At 39.6% G+C, this 18354-nt stretch overlaps 1 protein-coding gene across 1 annotated transcript in view; it reads right to left on the reverse strand.

Moving 5' to 3' along the window:
• Positions 1 to 1626: 1626 nt before the first annotated feature.
• ERICH6 (glutamate rich 6) overlaps positions 1627 to 18354 on the reverse strand; it is a 41877-nt gene continuing 25149 nt past the window's right edge. Inside the window, exons 11-14 of the mRNA XM_040265185.1 lie at positions 15023 to 15108; positions 12853 to 13008; positions 9644 to 9872; positions 1627 to 1890 (exon numbers count right to left, since the gene is read on the reverse strand). Of these exons, the coding sequence (XP_040121119.1) occupies positions 1627 to 1890; positions 9644 to 9872; positions 12853 to 13008; positions 15023 to 15108 (735 nt within the window). The remainder of the gene's footprint in view (positions 1891 to 9643; positions 9873 to 12852; positions 13009 to 15022; positions 15109 to 18354) is intronic.

An 18354-nucleotide genomic window follows, 5' to 3' on the forward strand; every position in this document is an offset into this window, starting at 1 on the left:
TAGCAAATATTTTCTCCCAGATAGTAGGTTGTCATTTTGTTTATGGTTTTTCTTGTGAAAAATGAGAAAAAAATATCCTATGAATTAACAGAGTAGATTATTAAAAAAAAAAAAACAAAACACCAAGCTTACTTTAAACAGCCATGTGAAAAAACAGGCATTGATAAATAAAATCTATGGCATATCCCAATATACTTTGGGATGCCAATATCCAAAGTAAAAATTATCACTGTTGTTTTAACAACTGAAACCCTTAAATAACAACTGCCTTAAAAAAAAATTTTTATAGAAGTTAATTTACAATGTTGTGTTAGTTAATGGTGTATAGTAAAGTGACTTGGTTATACACATATGTTTTCTTTTTCATATTCTTTTCCATTATGGTTTATTACAGGATATTGAATAGTTTTCTATACTATACAGTGAGACCTTCTTGTTCATCTATTTTATATATAATACTTTGTATCTGCTAATCTCAAACTCCTAATTCATCCCTCCCGCACCCCCTTCACCCTTTGGTAATGTGTTTGTTAAAGGCAGCTTTAAAAAAAAAAAAAAGGTGGTGAATGGATTAATACCAAGGCCAACCCTCAGTCTCCAGTAGCTCACCCCCTTCCTGCGGCCCAGCACTCAGCCCTCCCTGGGACACCTCATCCTTCCACTCCTCCTGTGCCCTTCAGCCCTTCCCCATGCTTCCTCAGCAGCCTCTTAGTAGGAAAACAATATGATTTAGTCCTCACACTAACTGATGAATAACTAGTGGCTAGATTTACTTCCTCTCGCTACACACACTTAACACCAAATCTGTTATTTACTGTAAGGAATGGCACCCTCCAATGAGATTCCTCCCTCTCCCAAGAACAGATAACTGAAAGTCAGGGCAGTTCAGGAGAGGGCAGGCTGGGCATTCGTCTTTAGGGTTCTCCACCTAAAGACTCTCACCTCTGCTTTCTGCTCTTAAGTAATTTTATCACCGAGCAGAGGCTGCTGTGCTGCGCTGTGCTATCCCTGCGGATCCAGCAACATCCCTCCTCCCTCCCCTCAGAAGGGGAAAGACACGTGGTCCCATAGTCCTTTGCCAGTGGGATCCCATTATGTTTCCCCAGGGAGAGGCCCCTGCCTGAGGTGTGGGAGGTGGGAGAGGAGCAGTGGCCGTCGCTCACTTCTGGCAGGAGGGTTGCCTTTGGAGGATGGCAGTTGCTTGCCATTCCTGCATTGGAGTATGAGTAACTCCTGCCACTCTCTCCCTTGGTGCTGTTGGCTTTGTGGCTTCCTGAGATTCCCTCACTTTCCCAAACAGCAGGGCTGTTCCTTGACCTTCACTTTCCCAGCCTTTCAGGAGGTTGTGAAAGCATCTGCTCCCTCCCTGCTTTCTGTTTTCCTGATGGAACTCTGACTGAAAAATAAGGCCTTTGGCTGACTTACTCATTCTCTGTTGTACCCAAAGTCAGTGGTTTAGTTTTCCGACCAAGAGTGCAAACCAGGGATGACTCAGGATGTGCTCCAAATTTGTAATAAAGCCCATTTCTTGGTATTTCCTAGTCATCGTATACACTTTTCTTGAGATCTCCCACACTGCCTCCCAGAAAAACACAACAGAACAAATGAAAGCACCATTATCATTCGTTAAATGTTTTCATTTATCATAGCTGCTATCGTTGTTATTATATCTTGCTTCATACCAGAATTGTGACAAAGGGCAATTAGTTTTAGAGAAAGTGAAGAAAGGTAGGAAGGTTGCTTTAATTTTTCCCAAACCTGGCTGGAGGGGAAATTCACACATCCTTCCAGTTTATGAAACAGGCGTCGGATCTTTATTAAACTGGCCAGCAGAAGAAGGTCATCCCCGTTCAGGTATCGGAGCGCTGGAATCTCCTTGGCATTTAGCAGCTTTTCAGCAAAGAGAAAGAGAAAGGAAGCTCAGGGTTCCGTGTAGAAATAGTGACTGCAGAAGCAGGAGGTGGGAGGAGGCGGGAGGCAACACTAGTTAGGGGCTGGAGTCCCCTGTGAGTCTGCTGCTGCTGCTAAGTCGCTTCAGTCATGTCCAACTCTGTGTGACCCCATAGACAGCAGCCCACCAGGCTCCCCCGTCCCTGGGATTCTCCAGGCAAGAACACTGGAGTGGGTTGCCATTTCCTTCTCCAATGCATGAAAGTGAAAAGGGAAAGTGAAGTCGCTCAGTCGTGTGTCCGGCTCTCCTCGATCCTATGGACTGCAGCCTACCAGGCTCCTCCATCTATGGGACTCTCCAGGCAAGAGTACTGGAGTTGGGTGCCATTGTTATCTATAAATAGGGGCAGTGGTATTAATTCTGATCTGAACAGGAATGAGCTCTGGAGATTTGAGAGACTAGAGCAGACCAGACCAAACAGAATTTGCATACTTTCTTTCAAATGCTTACAATGCATTCAAGTCATTATAACAGCATATACTATTTCACCAGCATCTACGGAGGAGGGCACAGAAATGCGATAGTTATCCTGTCCCTGGGACACACCCAGTGTGGAGTGAGTGCTGGCCTGGAGGCTGGGAAGGCGGTGGAGAGCACCTGAGCTGGGCTTTCCAGAAAGCCCTGGGATGACCAACACTCCTTTTCTTCTCCCGAATGTGCCCCCACCTCCAGGAGCTGCTGCACATGAACATTCCCAAGACCCTTCCTTGCCCTCTGTGCTGCCCATGTCCTCTCAGCCTTGGGTGACTCAGGCTGATGCTGTCTCCTTGAGCTGCAGGAAGGTCAAGGGTCCCAAGCCTTGCCTGGAATGTTTCCAAGGCTGAGCTTTAGGACCAGCCCAGGAGGGGCATGTAGCCTCAGTGGGGTGGGCTAAAGCAAGCCCATCTGCTACCTCCTGCAGGCACAGTGACCACTTATTCACCTGCCAGAGATGTGAGATCACAGTATTCTTCTGCATTTTCACCCCTCCCCATGTTGGAAGGAAGGGAGAAAGAAAGGAAAGAGGGATGCGGGAAGGAGGTTGAGATAGCTGAGAAATGAAGGGTGAATCACCATTTTTAGTTTTCCTTCAATCCCAAATCCCATAAAACGGGAAACATTTTCAGAGAGTAAATCAATAGGAAATAGGAAAGATTTTTATCAGCAGGAATAATCTTAAGGAATTCCTGAAAATTGAGAGGCAGCTGGGACCATATCCACTGAGAGATAAAATGAAACCACTAGTCCAGAACACACATATTCTGAGCTCAGAGTCAAGTGAATATTAGGATGGCATTTCAGGCAAAGAGCATTAAGAGGGAAACATACTGATGATGTTAAATTTTTTTGTCAAAATAGAAACAAAACCCCTCAGTGATACTCTGAGTCACATAATGGACACAAAGCTGAAGGGCCATAGGTGAGCTGGCCCAGGGGTGAAAGGTGTAACTCACCATGAAGACAACACCTTGAATTTCCTAGCCACAGAACTTCAAGACAAGACAAAGCAAAACCTGATAGAAATTATAGAAAAAATGGACAAATTCACAGTTGTACTGGGATATTTTCATATATCTCTCAGAAATAAACCAACAATATAAGAAGAAAAGGATATAGAGAGAAGTATGAATAGAACAATTAAACATACATTATACAATTTGTGCCAATAAACATTCAACCATCTGGGGGGTCAAATATACATGGAACAGTCATAAATTATGTCATCAACTACAAAGAAAATATCCCTGCGTTCTAAATAGCAAGAAAAAATGCAAGCCATATTCCTTGACCATTTAGAAGTTAACGAGAAAAGGTAGCAAATTTAAAAAACTTTATTGGAAAGTTCAGTAACTACTGAGTTGAAGAAATCAAAATAGAACTCATAGACTATATAGAAGTGAAAGAAAACAAGAGCACTATACGAGTGCCACGGTAGGGGTGGGGTGGGGTGCTGGGAGTTTACACAGGGTGGTCAGGAAAGCACTCTGAGAGCAGAACCTGAGGGAAGTGCTAAGTGGGGTATGGGGCATTTTAGGTTGAGGCAACAGCAAGTGCAAAAGCCCTGTGGCAGTGATGTGCACGGCATTGTCCACAACAGCAAAAAGGCCATGGTGGCTAGAGCAAAGTGGGTAGGAAAAGAGGACTACAGAGAAATATTTAAAAAGGAAGTCCAGATCATGTATAGTATTGTAGGTGTTTTATAGGATCTTCTAACATTACTCTGAGTAATGTTAGAAGTCACTAGATAGACCATTTTCATTAGTCGCTAGGTATTTTTTGATTTCCTATTTGATTTCTTCAGTGATCCAATGGTTGTTTAGTAGCATATTGTTTAGCTTTCATGTGTTTGTGTTTTTTACAGTTTTTTTTTTCTTGTGGTTTATTTCTAATCTTATAGCTTTGTGATTGGAAAAGATGTTTGATATGATTTCAATTTTCTTAAATTTACTGAGGCTGACTTTGTGGGCCAGCAATCCTGGAGAATATTCCATGTGTACTTGTGAAGAATGTGTATTCTGCTGCTTTTGGATGGAATGCCCTATAAATATCAATTATGTTTTCAAAATATCACCCTTACTATCAGGATAGAATTGACTTTGGGAAGAGTGGAAGCTGGGACACTCAGGAGGAGGCTATTGTAATAATTTAAACAAGATGGATTAAGTAGATACATGAGGCGGATGGGGTAACAGTGATGAAGGATGCAAGGAGTGCTGGAATCTGGTGACATCTTGGTGGTAGCATTCAGAGGACTTGCAGATGAAAGACGTGGACAGAGAAGAGAGGACCAGCCCCAAAGTTTTGGGTCTGAGCAAATGAAAGAAAGGTGTTGCCACTTCCTGAGATGGAGAAGACCGAAGGTAGAACATGCCTTCCAATGGCAGTTTGCTCCGTGACGTTCCTAATACCCTTTAGATGCCAGATGGAGATGCAGGGTTGGAATCAGAGATATTCAAGTTTAAAGTTCCTGGGAGATCCACCTGGAGATCAAAGGAGGGGTTATCAGCAAGCAGATGGTATTTCAGGACAGAAAACTAATAAGGGAGTTAGTACAGAGAGAGAGGAGGTGAGCCCAATGACAGGCCCTGGAGCCTTTCAGTATTTATAAGAGGGGAGGTGAAGAAAATAGGAAAGGAAAAATGAGGAGTAGTCCCTGAGGTGGAAGTAAAATCAAGGCAGAGTAACTCCTGGAAGCAAGAGAGGAAATGCTTCCAGGGGGAGAGGGGTGAGAAACTATGTGTGCCCATTGTCACGGAGAGGGCATTAGATTTAGCACATAGTAACCGCAGTAAACGTGTAATACTATGCAACAACCAAATAGACAAATTTACTTGGATATCTAGACATGAAAGATATTCCATTTAACTTGTGGAAAACAAAAACAAATAGAACAAGTCTAATAGTCCAATCAGTGTTGTCAGATGCAATTTTTATTTTTAAAAAGATGTATATGAATAATTTATAAATATATAGAAGAGAGAAATACACACCAAATTTTCAATGTGATTACCTTTGGGAAGAGGATTAGAATAGAAGAAAGGATGGAAGGGAGGAATATCATTTTTAACTCTTTTATGTCTATATTATTTGAATCTTCAAATATAACAGTGTATTTACATGTCACTTTTGCAATTTTAAAAAACTGAAAGGGTAATTATGAGGATGATGACAAAAGCAAACATTTTTAACATCAGATTCTTTCTTTTGCACCAACTCTTCTTCTGATTAAAACTCATTTCGAAGGAGAGAGGCGAGGAGAAAGAGACAAAGCATTTTTTACATTTTTGGTAAGGATGCATTTACCATGAATGTATTGAACCAAAAAGAGGCTATATTGTAGATTTCTAACCAAGGAAGAAAGTTGTTTGGACTTGCCAGCTGACTGCAGTAGCTAGATCGACTGGAAGCAGCTTGAATATTGCTTCGCACAGCGTGGACCCTTGCTCTCTGTTGACTGAATCTGAAGTCTCCCTTTTGTTTGGTGTTTATGAAATATCCCTGCCTATGTGGAATCCTGAAGTCATATTTCCACTTACTTAAATGTATAGACGTTTTAGAAACTGAAGATGTCTTTGAAGTTTGGAGCCATCTCTTCCTTGAATAATTGATGAAACAAGGTCCTCAGAGCTTAGGATACTTATTCGAAGTCACATATTATGTATGTTATATATATAGTCACTCAGTCATGTCTGACACTTTGTGACCCCATGGACGGTAGCACACCAGGCTTCCCTGTCCTTCACCAACTCCTAGAGCTTGCTCAAACTCATGTCCATCGAGTGAGTGATGCCATCTAACTATCTTATCCTCTGTTGTCCCCTTCTCCTCCTGCCTTCAATCTTTCCCAGCATCAGGGTCTTTTCAAATGAGTCAGTTCTTCCCATCAGGTGGCCAAAGTATTGGAGTTTCAGCTTCAACATCAATCCTTCCAATGAATATTAAGGGTTGACTTCCTTTAGGATTGACTGGTTTGATCTCATTGCACTCCAAGGGACTCTCAAGAGTCTTCTCCAGCAGCCCAGTTTGAAAGCATCAGTTCTTCAGTGCTCACCCTTCTTTATGGTCCAGTTCTCACATCCATACATGACAATTGGAAAAACCATAGCTTTGGCAAGATGGACCTTTGTCAGCAAAGTAATGTCTCTGCTTTTTAATACGCTAAGTTGGTCATAGCTTTTCTTCCAAGGAGCAAATGTCTTTTAATTTCATGACTGCAGTCACCATCTTCAGTGATTTTGGAGCTCCCAAAAATAAAGTCTTTCACTGTTTCCACTGTTTCCCCATCTATTTGTCATGAAGTGATGGGACTGGATGCCATCTTAGTTTTCTGAATGTTGAGTTTTAAGCCGTTTTTCACTCTCCTCTTTCACTTTCATCAAGACACTCTTTAGTTCTTCTTCACTTTCTGCCATAAGGGCGGTGTTATCTGCGTATCTGAGGTTATTGATATTTCTCCTGGAAATCTTAATTCCAGCTTGTACTTCATCCAGCCCAGCATTTCACATGATGTACTCTGCATAAGTTAAATAAGCAGGGTGACAATATACAGCCTTGATGTACTTCTTTCCTGATTCGGAACCAGTCTGTTGTTCCATGTCCAATTCTAACTGTTACTTCTTGACCTGCATACAGATTTCTCAGGAGGCAGGTAAGATGGTCTGGTATTCCCATCTCATTAAGAATTTTCCACAGTTTGTTGTGATCCACACAGTCAAAGGCTTTGGCCACAGTCAATAAAGCAGAAGTAAATGTTTTTCTGGAACTCTCTTACTTTTTCGATGATGTTGGCAATTTGATCTCTGGTTCCTCTGCATTGTCTAAAATCCAGCTTGACTATCTGGAAGTCACGGTTCACGTTCTATTGAAGCCTGGCTTGGAGAATTTTGAGCATTACTTTGCTAGCGTGTGTTGACTCGTATGGCTCAGATGGTAAAGCATCTGCCTGCAATGACCTGATTGACCCTGGGTTCAATCCCTGGATCAGGAAGAACCCCTGGAGAAGGAAATGGCAACCCACTCCAGTACTCTTGCCTGGAAAATCCCATGGACGGAGGAACCCAGTAGGCTACATCCATGGTGTCGCAGAGTCAGACATGACTAAGCAACTTCACACTTTGCTAGCATGTGAGATGAGTGCAATTGTGCAGTAGTTTGAACATTCTTTGGCATTGCCCTTCTTTGGGATCGGAATGAAAACTGACCTTTTTCCAGTTCTGTGGCCACTGCTGAGTTTTCCAAATTTGCTGGCATACTGAGTACAGCACTTTCACAGCATCATCTTTTAAGATTTGAAATGGCTCCACTGGAATTCCATCACACCTCCACTAGCTTTGTTCGTAGTGACGCTTCCTAAGGCCCACTTGACTTTGCATTCCAGGATGTCTGGCTTGAGGTGCGTGATCACACCATCGTGGTTATCTGGGCTATGAAGATCTTTTTTGTATAGTTCTGTGCATTCTTGCCACCTCTTCTTAATATCTTCTGCTTCTGTTAGGTCCCTACCATTTCTGTCCTTTATTGAGCCCATCTTTGCATGAAATGTTCCCTTGGTATCTCTAATTTTCTTGAAGAGATCTCTAGTCTTTCCATTCTATTGTTTTCCTCTATTTCTTTGCATTGATTACTGAGGAAGGCCTTCTTATCTCTCCTTGCTGTTCTTAGAAACTCTGCATTCAAATGGGTATATCTTTCCTTTTTTCCTTTGCCTTTCACTTCTCTTCTTTTCTCAGCTATTTGTAAGGTCTCCTGAGACAACCATTTTGCCTTTTCGCATTTCTTTTTCTTGGGGATGGTCTTGATCACTTCCTCCTGTCCAATGTCACGAACCTCCATCCATAATTCTTCAGGCACTCTGTCTATCAGATCTAATCCCTTGAATCTGTGTATATACATGTAATCCCTTTTATATACATGTAATCTATTTATATACATGTAATTTTTATACATCTAATCCCTTGAATCTATACATATACATGCATATATACATATTTCAGCTTTACTGAGATATAATCGAGAAATTCTACATCTCTATTGGGGCTTGCTTGGGAAATTCCATGGACAGAGAAGCTTGGTAGACTACATCCATAGGATTGCAAAAGAGTTGGACAGGACTTAGCGACTAAACCACAACAACAAACATCTCTATTGAGCTATCATTTATTAAGTAGTTGGTGCCAAGAAACATGCTAAGCACTTTCTATTCTCATTGAATCATCACAGCAATCAATAATATAATGGAGGAATCATCCCCATTTTATAGAGGAGGGCACTGAAGTTCAAGTTCACCAGCTTAGCTAAGTGTTGAGGTTTGACACTATGTCTTATAACCTGAAGTCTGTGTTCTTAACCATTGTGCAGCATTGCTGGTCATGAGAGTGTTCTTTGGGCCATGCCCTGGGTGGTGTAGAGAAATCAGTAAGAAAGAGATTCTATCCTGCAGGAGCTCACCATCCAGTAGGAAAGGCAGCCACAAAGGCAAGTAAGGTGCATAGTTCAATAGTTCAGCAAGCACAGCCATGGACAGAGATGAGTACATGGACGACCTAGAGAAGGACGTGATTGACCTTGTTTGGAAAAAGGGCAAGGAGGTCTGGGAAGTGTCTCTAAGGAAACAGGGCTTGTGTTGGGTCTTGAACATGGTCAGAACCCAGGTCTCCTGACTCAGCCAAAGGCTTTCAGCTAGAACACAGAGAAAAACAATACAAAATACTAAAACCAAAACCTCAAAGCTGCACTACCCTGGTGGCTCAGATGGTAAAAGCATCTGTCTACAATTCGGGTGACCCGGGTTCGATCCCTGGGTCAGGAAGATCCGCTGGAGAAGGAAATGGCAATCCACTCCAGTTCTATTGCCTGGAAAATCCCATGGACAGAGGAGCCTGGTAGGCTACAGTCTATGGGGTCACAAAGAGTCGGACACGACCGAGCGATTTCACTTCACTTCACTCATAGAGTAGACACTCAGTAAATGTTATTTGGAATCAAGTTTGAACTAAAAAAGAATTTGAGGAAGAAGAAACAATAAGGCTGTCTCAATTCCATCTGAATTCAATTCCATATAAAACTTTCACTGTTTTTTTCCTTGAATTTCAAAGTTCACAGTGGTGCACCGTAGATTACACAGGAGTATAATCTGTCAGTAATAACACTAACTAACATTATTTTACTCTTATTATTCTAAATGCTTTAAAATGTTTATAAAAATGGACCTACCTTCACTTTGGTTCCGACACTGATTCTTGCCTGTTGGCCCATTGCTAGAAAAGTGATTGAAATCTTGTCTTGTTCTAAGATACGGATTCCAACATAATGGTTCAAAGCCAGAAACACAGGTTTAAATGAAACAAAGGGTGAGGAAGTGACGGAACTTGACCAATTCCAAGCCCTTACTCTGTTGCCAGCTTGATCTGAATATTGACCACCCAAGATATTGATGTATACCCTGAGGAGAAAGGAAAGTAAAAATCATAATCAGGAACATTATAATTCAACCTTGAAATTAGCTCTGCCACTTGCTAACCAAAGAGAGTAGCAGTTTATACTAGCCAATAGTCTACGACTTCCCTGATGGCTCAGCAGTAAAGAATCCATCTGCGATGCAGGGGACACAGGAGACAGGAGTTCAATCCCTGGTTCAGGAAGATTCCCTGAAGTAGGAAATGGCAACCTACTCCACTATTCTTGCCTGGAAAATCCCATAGATAGAGGAGCCGGCTGGGTTACAGTCCATGGGGTCACAAAGAGTTGGGTACAACTGCACACACACACGATGTGCACAATACCATATGAATAGTGGAAAACCTCATATAATCATAGGAGCCATAATACTGTGACAGAATTCTGTACTAATTTGAAGTACTGGGTGTAGTTTAAGACCTAGTGATAAACCACAATGCATCCAGAGGCGGAACCAGGATGATAAAGGGATCTGGAAAATGATGTGTTGGGGAGGATTAAGAGGGAGCAGGGAAGATTTAGTCTGGACATGAGAAAACACAAGACGGCAGGCTCTACCTGGAAGACGGGCGAGGGCTGGTGCTTAGACTTTTCCTGTGCCAGTATGGATATCAGTGAGTGTAAGTTCCAGGAAAGGCTGTACTGGCCTCAGTACTGAGACTTGTTTTCTAATAGCAACTGGGGGGCCAGGACTTCTAGGATATCAAGGCAGGTGTGGGTAGAAAGGGCTCAGGGAACATTTCTGAGATCACTGTGGTTGAGAAGAGCCCAGTAATGGAGTAGAAGGGGGAACTGACACCAGCCAGGCACCCCAATCTCTTAGAGTCGCTAATGCCACATTTTACTACATTACCAACAGAAGCAGCCCTGTACCATCTGAGATCTAGTGTCACTAGTGACTGCCCTTCTATTCCATGATCTCCTCTGCACACTCTATCACATTCTTCCATCTCGGCTCACCATGTATTTCTCAGGGAGAAAGGATAGGTAGGGTTCTAGGTACTTAGAAAGTAGGCTTAATTTGATAATAAATTATTTTTTAAAAATCAGATGAATCAGCCATGAGGGCCCCCTAGAGTAGGATAACTCACGTCTTATTTTCCCAATTTTGAGCAGCAGCAGCAATCTAATAGCAAAAATACAAATGAGAAATTGAGGTGGTTATTGTTTCTGGGAAGGAGATTTTGTTTTATCATGCTATGTGGGCGAAGAAAACATTTGGTTAACATTATCTAGATAAATTGTGTGCCATTTACATAGTGTATAGTGGCAAAGATTCAGGGTGTGCCTTCAAGGAACTTCAATCCTACAGGAGAGGTGGGCTTGCTACACAAGAGGCTATGAGGGTGTTAAGGAGCCATGTCAGGGGGTCCAGAGTTCATTTGGTGGGTAGGAAGGGTTCACTGGTACAGAAAAGTCCTAGAAGCCAGTGAATATTTGGTGACAATTAATATTGTGCCTTACCAAATAAATGTAATACAGAATTACTGCTGTTATTGTTCAGTTGTCAACTCGTGTCTGACTCTTTTGCCATCCCACAGACTAAGGCCTGCCAGGCTCCTCTGTCCATGAGGTTTTCCAGGCAAGAATACTGGAGTGGGTTGCCATTTCCTTCTCCAGGGGATCTTCCAGACCTAGGGATCAAATCCAGGTCTCCTGCATTGGCAGGCAGATTCTTTACCACTCAGCCACCAGGGAAGCCCCACAGAATTGCTACTGAACCCTGAAGGATAAGTAGAAATCCTCCAATATAATTGGGGATAATGGTTTGACTACTCCTTTGAACTAAAAGTACAATATTAATAGCTCCCTGTGTCCTAACTTTCTCAAGTACTGGCAGAGTGTTCAAACTTTTGTCAATTTATTGGCAGAGTTTCTCAAGATGAGATTGTTATACTTGTAAATAGTTTAAAGGCAGAGAATATCTCTTTCTGAAAAACTTAAAAAGTTGAAATTGTATTTGAAGTTAGAAAGTGAAGTCACTTTCTCTGGCTAAATGAAATAATGCAAGGTCACAGAGCATATAAATAGTAGATCAAAGGCATTAGGACCTTAATCCCTAGAGACTTTATATATTGTTGTTAAGAATTAATTTTTAAAGAATTATATAGTTGCTCATAGGAAAAGTGCTATTCATTGTGGCTATGGGGTGCCTTGTTGTTTAGTCACTAAGTTGTATCTGACTATTTTTGTGACCCCATGGACTGTAATCCACCAGGCCCCTCTGTTCTTGGGATTTCCCAGACAAGAATACTGGAGTGGGTTGCCATTTCCTTCTCCAATAGGATACCTACTTGTTAGGACTATATCTCAACAACAGAGTATGACAGCTATCCATTGCAAATTATTTCCATTGATGAGGCCAGCATTTAGGCTAAAGAGAGACTGCTGGGTTTATATCTCACATCCCTAGAGTGGTCATATAATTTATCTAGAGGGTTTTTTCCTAATATTAAAATTGTACAGCTATATTTTCTTGCTGCTTATAGAAAAAATATGATGAGCTTTGTTTTATGTAACTGCCTGGGATTTTTCCACTGTGTATGGGATGCCATAAATAAAAAACTCTGAACTGAACATTCCTATCCTATGACCACTAATTTAAATAAATCTTAAATTCATTTTTGTCTTTCTAGTTATAAGATGAATAAAATCTGGCGATCTAATGTATAGCACAGTGATTTTCATTAACACTGCAGTTATGTAGTTGAAAGTTGCTAAGATAGTGGATCTTAAATGTCTTAGAAAGAAATGGTTATTATGTGACATGATGCAGTTGTTAGCTAATGCTACAGAGGTAATCATTTTGCACCACATAAGTGTATCAAATCAATAACCACTGTACACTTGTAACTTACCCAGTATATGTCAGTTATATTTCAAAAAAGTTGAAAAAATAAAAGGAAAAATAAAATTTCATGAAACTTGAGAAACAAAATGACTGCAGGAGGAATCTAGAAGCCTACCAGACATTTCCATTGGGATGATAGCAGGAACTTCTACCAGAAGAATCTAGCAATGCCAGGATTGCAGGGTTAGTGGGCATGTCTTCTTGGACTATACACGTGAAACCATTTATCTTGTTGGGCACTCGGATGATGGCTAGGTTTCCAGATGGGTAACTGAGATCAGTTAAGGTCATCTGAGTTATTCTAATGGTCTTTGACTAGCCTGAGAATAAATTTAATTTATGAGAGAGCCCTTTGAAGCTATAAAGCATTCTGAAAATGAATGGGAAGCACCGTTAATTACTAAAAAATTTTATGCTTTCTGTGTGCATCAAAATATATTTATGAGACACGAAAATCCTCACCAAAAATACCAGCAAATGGAATCTAGTAAAATATAAAAAGGATTATATGTACAATGACAAACCGGAGTCTATTCCAGGAATGTAAGGTTGGATTACCATCTAAAAATAAATTAACGGAAACATACTACATTGATAGAGAAAAGAGCAAAAATAGAGATGATCATTGCAATAGACACAGAAAACGCATCTGACAAAATCCAATACCTTATCGTGATAAATGACTCAAAGAACTAGGAATAGGAAGGAACCTCTTCAACCAAATAAGGCATGTCTAACAAAACCCCACAGTTAACGTCACACTTACTGATGGCACACTAGGTGTTTTCCCCCTAAGATCAGGAAGCAGACAAAAACGTCCACTCTCCCCACTTCCATTCAACCTCATGCTGGAGGTTCCAATCAGGAAAAATATTATGGAGGAAAAAGAAATGAAGGCATCTACATTGGAAACAAGAAGTAAACTCCTATCTCTAATTGCAGATAACACGCTCTTGTATAAAAGAAAATCCTAAGGAATCTACAAAACAATGTCATAGAACTAACAAAAGAGTTCAGTAGGATTGTAAACTAAAAGGTCAATATATACGAAAAAAATTGTATTTCTAAGCAGTGACCATTTTGAAGATGAAATTAAGAAAATAATTCCATTTACAATAGCATCAAAGAATGAAATATACTGAGGATAATTCATGGACTGTTAATATTCAGTCCAATGTAAACTGATTGGAAGTCCAGCAGTGAAGTAAACAGAAAATTGATTCTGAATCATTTTGAAAATCAGCCTTAGTCTTCAAAGGAGTGAAAAGGAATTAAAGCCAGGGCAGGAAGTGATAAGTAATGCTACAAGTTGGAAAGTTATTTAAAAAATTTTTGATATAATGAAAGAAAAACCTCCTCTCTTTCTCATAGGGCTTGGGGAACTAAAACTTCTTTACACTTCTTATGCCATAAAGTCATTTTTCTGGGTTCTTGATGGGGTTTGACTAAACATTTAGGCAACTATGGCTAAAAATGACTTTCTCCTACAAAGTGAGGCCCTTGGTTCACCAAAAACTCCTCCTAATTTCATAGCTTTGTTTTACTTTCCCAGAGATATTGAATGGCCTTTGTGTCAAAATAGCAAATGGCCTGGCCATCAGGCAGAAGTTCAAGTGATCAATAACTTAGTGTTCCATAAAATGGATATTGAATTTTTGTATTAAAAAACAACATACTGCTCATGGATGTGTAGACTGGTACACATTTTCTGGGGGACAAAATCTAGTAAAGCTTTTTTCTTACCCAGAATTTCTATCTCTAGGTATTTAATTCGAGGAAGTAAGTGATAAGTACGCAGTAAAGTATGCACAAAGCTGTTCATTTAGCCATTGTATAAAACAGCCCCAAATTGTGAAACCAGCTTTGATCAGTACTAGTGGATAGGTTAAAGGAATTATAGTTCCTCCCTATGATGGAATACCATATGCATATAAAGATGGTGTAGTATCGCTGTATTTATTTCATATTATATACTCATAATGTTTATGAGTATTTATTGTCTAATATTATTATGTAAAGGGAGCAAGTTATAAAATAATGAAGAACTTGTTTAGAATTAATTTTTAAAGAATTGTATAATTGCTCCTAGGAAAAAATAAGGAAAATTTTATTTATTTTTTTTTTTTTAGGAAAAATTTATAAACAGATGTTAATAGCTTTGCTCTGTGTGATAGGATTTGGTCATATCTATCTTTTTCTTCATATTTTTTAAATCTCTTTTTTCTTTAGCTTTCTTTTTGTGAAGAAATAAGCTAATGAAAATAAGTTGCTGAAGGAAAGGATACAATATTTGCGTTGTCCCGTCTGGAAATGAAGTCAGAAACTTGCTCCCATGCTTGTAGTGCTTTTCAAAGAGCTCATTCGTCACGATCTACACACCACAGGAAACAAAAGGATGGTTATATGATGACAACAGACATCCTTTGCTTGCTAGATAGTGATACAAACCATTTCTTAATTTAAATTTTTAGTCTGGCATCAGCAACAGGGGACAATCCTTAGGAATCATTAAAGATTGTCCCTAAGCCGTGCAGATAACTTAATAAAATCTTTCTGGCAGGAATCTGACATTACTTATCTGTTTAAAGGGTCTGTGTTTTTTTGTCTTTTTTAATTTATTTAAAAGTTTAAAAAAATTTATTCAGTAGGACAAGATAGAAGAGAGTGCTTAGGCTTTAGTCAGGATTATATTTTAAGCAACTGTTCTCATCAAAACAGCAAACACTTAAAAAGAGCTTATCACATGGTAAGGTATTTTTTTTTAATTGAAGTATAGTTGATGTACAATATTATATAAGCTTCAACAGAGTGGTTCACAATTTTAAAGGTTATATTTCATTTATACTTATTATAAAATATGGGCTGTATTCTCTGTGCTGTATGGTACTATCCTTGTAGCTTATTTATTTTATACATAGTTGTTTGTACCTCTTAACCTCCTATCCCTGTCTTGCTCTTCCCCACTTCCCTCTCCCCACTGAAAAACACTGGTTTGTTCTCTACGTCTATGAGTCTGCTTTTCATTATATTCACTAGTTTATTTTCTTTTAGACTCTACATATTAGTGATACAATGCAGTATTTGTCTTCTTGGACTTATTTCACTTAGTCAAATACCCTCCATCCATGTTGCAACAAATGGCAAAACTTCATTCTTTTTTTACAGCTGCTGCTGCTGCCAAGTCACTTCAGTCGTGTCCGACTCTGTGCGACCCCATAGACGGCAGCCCACCAGGCTCCCCCGTCCCTGGGATTCTCCAGGCAAGAACACTGGAGTGGGTTGCCATTTCCTTCTTCATTGCATGAAAGTGAAAAGGGAAAGTGAAGTTGCTCAGTCGTGCCCGACTCTGTGCGACCCCATGGACTGTAGCCTACCAGGCTCCTCCATCCGTGGGATTTTCCAGGCAAGAGTACTGGAGTGGGGTGCCATTGCCTTCTCCGTTTATGGCTGAGTACTATTCATATCTATGTGTGTTAGTCGTTCAGTTGTGTCCAACTCTTTGCAACCCTGTGGACTGTAGCCCACCAGGCTCCTCTGTCCTTGGAATTCTCCAGGCAAGAATACAGGAGTGGGTTGCCATTCTCTTCCCCAGAGGATCTTCCCAACCCAGGGACTGAACCTGTGTCTCCTGTCTTTCAAGCAGATTCTTTACCACCGGAGCCACCAGGGTAAGGCCATTCATATCTGTGTGTGTGTGTGTGTGTGTGTGTGTGTGTGTGTGTATGTCGCGTCTTCTTTATCCATTCATCTGTTGATGGACACTTAGGTTGTTTCTATGTCTTGGCTATTGTACAACAAATAATGCTGCTATGAACATTGTGGTGCATGTCTCTTTGCAAATTAGCATTTTCATTTGTTCATGTATACGCTCAAGAGTGGAAGCGACGAATCATATGGTAATTCTATTTTTAGGTTTTTGGGGAAACACCATACTGTTTTCTGTAGTGATTGCACCAATGTACATCCCTCTAACAGTGTATAAAGATTCCTGTTTCTCCACATCCTTGCCAATATTTCTTATTTGTGTTCTTTTGGATGACACCATTCTTGACAGCTGTGAGGTGATATCTTATTGTGGTTTTAATTTGCATTTCCTTGATGATTAGTGACGTTGAGCATCTTTTAATGTGCCGTTGGCCACCTTTATGTCTTCTTTAAAAAAAATGTCTATTTGGGTCTAAACTTTTCAACCAAGTTTATTTTTTATTTATCTACTTTTACTTTATACACATATTGCTGTGAAAACAGAAGATTAAAAAACAACCAACCAGCTCTAGCACAATGGAGATATCCTATATCCTGACTGTAGAGGTGATTATATAACTGTCAAAATTAATGGAGCTGTACATATAAAAAAGGTGAGTTTCACTATAAATTATACTTCAATAGAATGACTTTACACTCTAGTATAAGCTGTAGCATCTGGTGTCTCTTCAAGGTTGTTCTTAAAATTGATTTGAGCAAAATACTAGTGAAATATGGGAAGATGAAGAAAGAAATACTGAGAGATATTCTGTATTATAGCTCTAAGCCTAACTATTTTATTATCTAGGTAATACTCAATAGGAAAATGAATTTGTACCCAACAGGGTTTTATAATGAACTAAAAATTCAGTTTAATTCTCTTTCTTCCTAATCTTGAATTATAATAAAATAGATATAAGAATTCCTAGGGCTAATCTAAATTTTCATGTAAATGTTGCCATTTATTTTGAAAGATAATATGTTTCTCATTTTTATGAAATATAAAATACATTCAGAGAAGCACTAAAATATGCTATTTTGTTAATGGATAGTTATAACATGAACATCCATGTTATCACCATCTGGGTCAAGAAATAGAACAGTGCTAAAACTCTAGAAGTCCCCTGTGTGCTAATCCAAAGTCAGTGTTCTATAATATCTAAACAATACAGTTTCTTTCCCATTTTGAATTTTATGTAAATGGAATCATATAATGGGAATTTTTTATATTTTGTTTCTTTTAATCAACATTACATTTGTAAGATTCATATGTGTTCCAGTGTGTAGCCATAGTCCAATAGCTTCCATTTGTGTATAGTATTCAATTGTATGACTTCATCATTTATTTATCCATTGTATTTTTAATGGATATCTGGGTTGTTCCCAGTTTTTGGCTTATAAATAATGATACTCTGAACACTCTTTTGCATGTATGCTGGTACCCAGTTCCTCTCAGAACTTATATCCAGAGGAAGAATTGTTGAATTCCACTTTACAAAAGAATATGTGTCTTTCACTTTACAAAAAAACTGCCAAAATGATTTTCAAGCTGTTGTACCAATTTGCATTCCCACTACAGGCTAAATTGTAGTGACTGTTATTCTACATTCTTTCTAACATTCAGTAGCATCAAACTTTACAATTGATTTATTTAGCCAATATGATAGGTATGTACATACATGTGTGTGTGTGTGCTTAGTCGCTCTGTCCTGTCTTGCCCAACTCTGCGACCCCATGAACTGTAGCCCACCAGGTTCCTCTGCCAGTGTACACTGATCTCTAATTGTGGTTTCAGTTTTCTTCTCCTAGGTTACTAAGGAGGTTGAGCATCTTTTCATACGTTTATTGACCATTTGGATTTTTTCCTTGGAGA

Source organism: Oryx dammah, unplaced genomic scaffold (assembly GCF_014754425.2).
Source record: "Oryx dammah isolate SB20612 unplaced genomic scaffold, SCBI_Odam_1.1 HiC_scaffold_2, whole genome shotgun sequence".
Classification (NCBI taxonomy): domain Eukaryota; kingdom Metazoa; phylum Chordata; class Mammalia; order Artiodactyla; family Bovidae; genus Oryx; species Oryx dammah.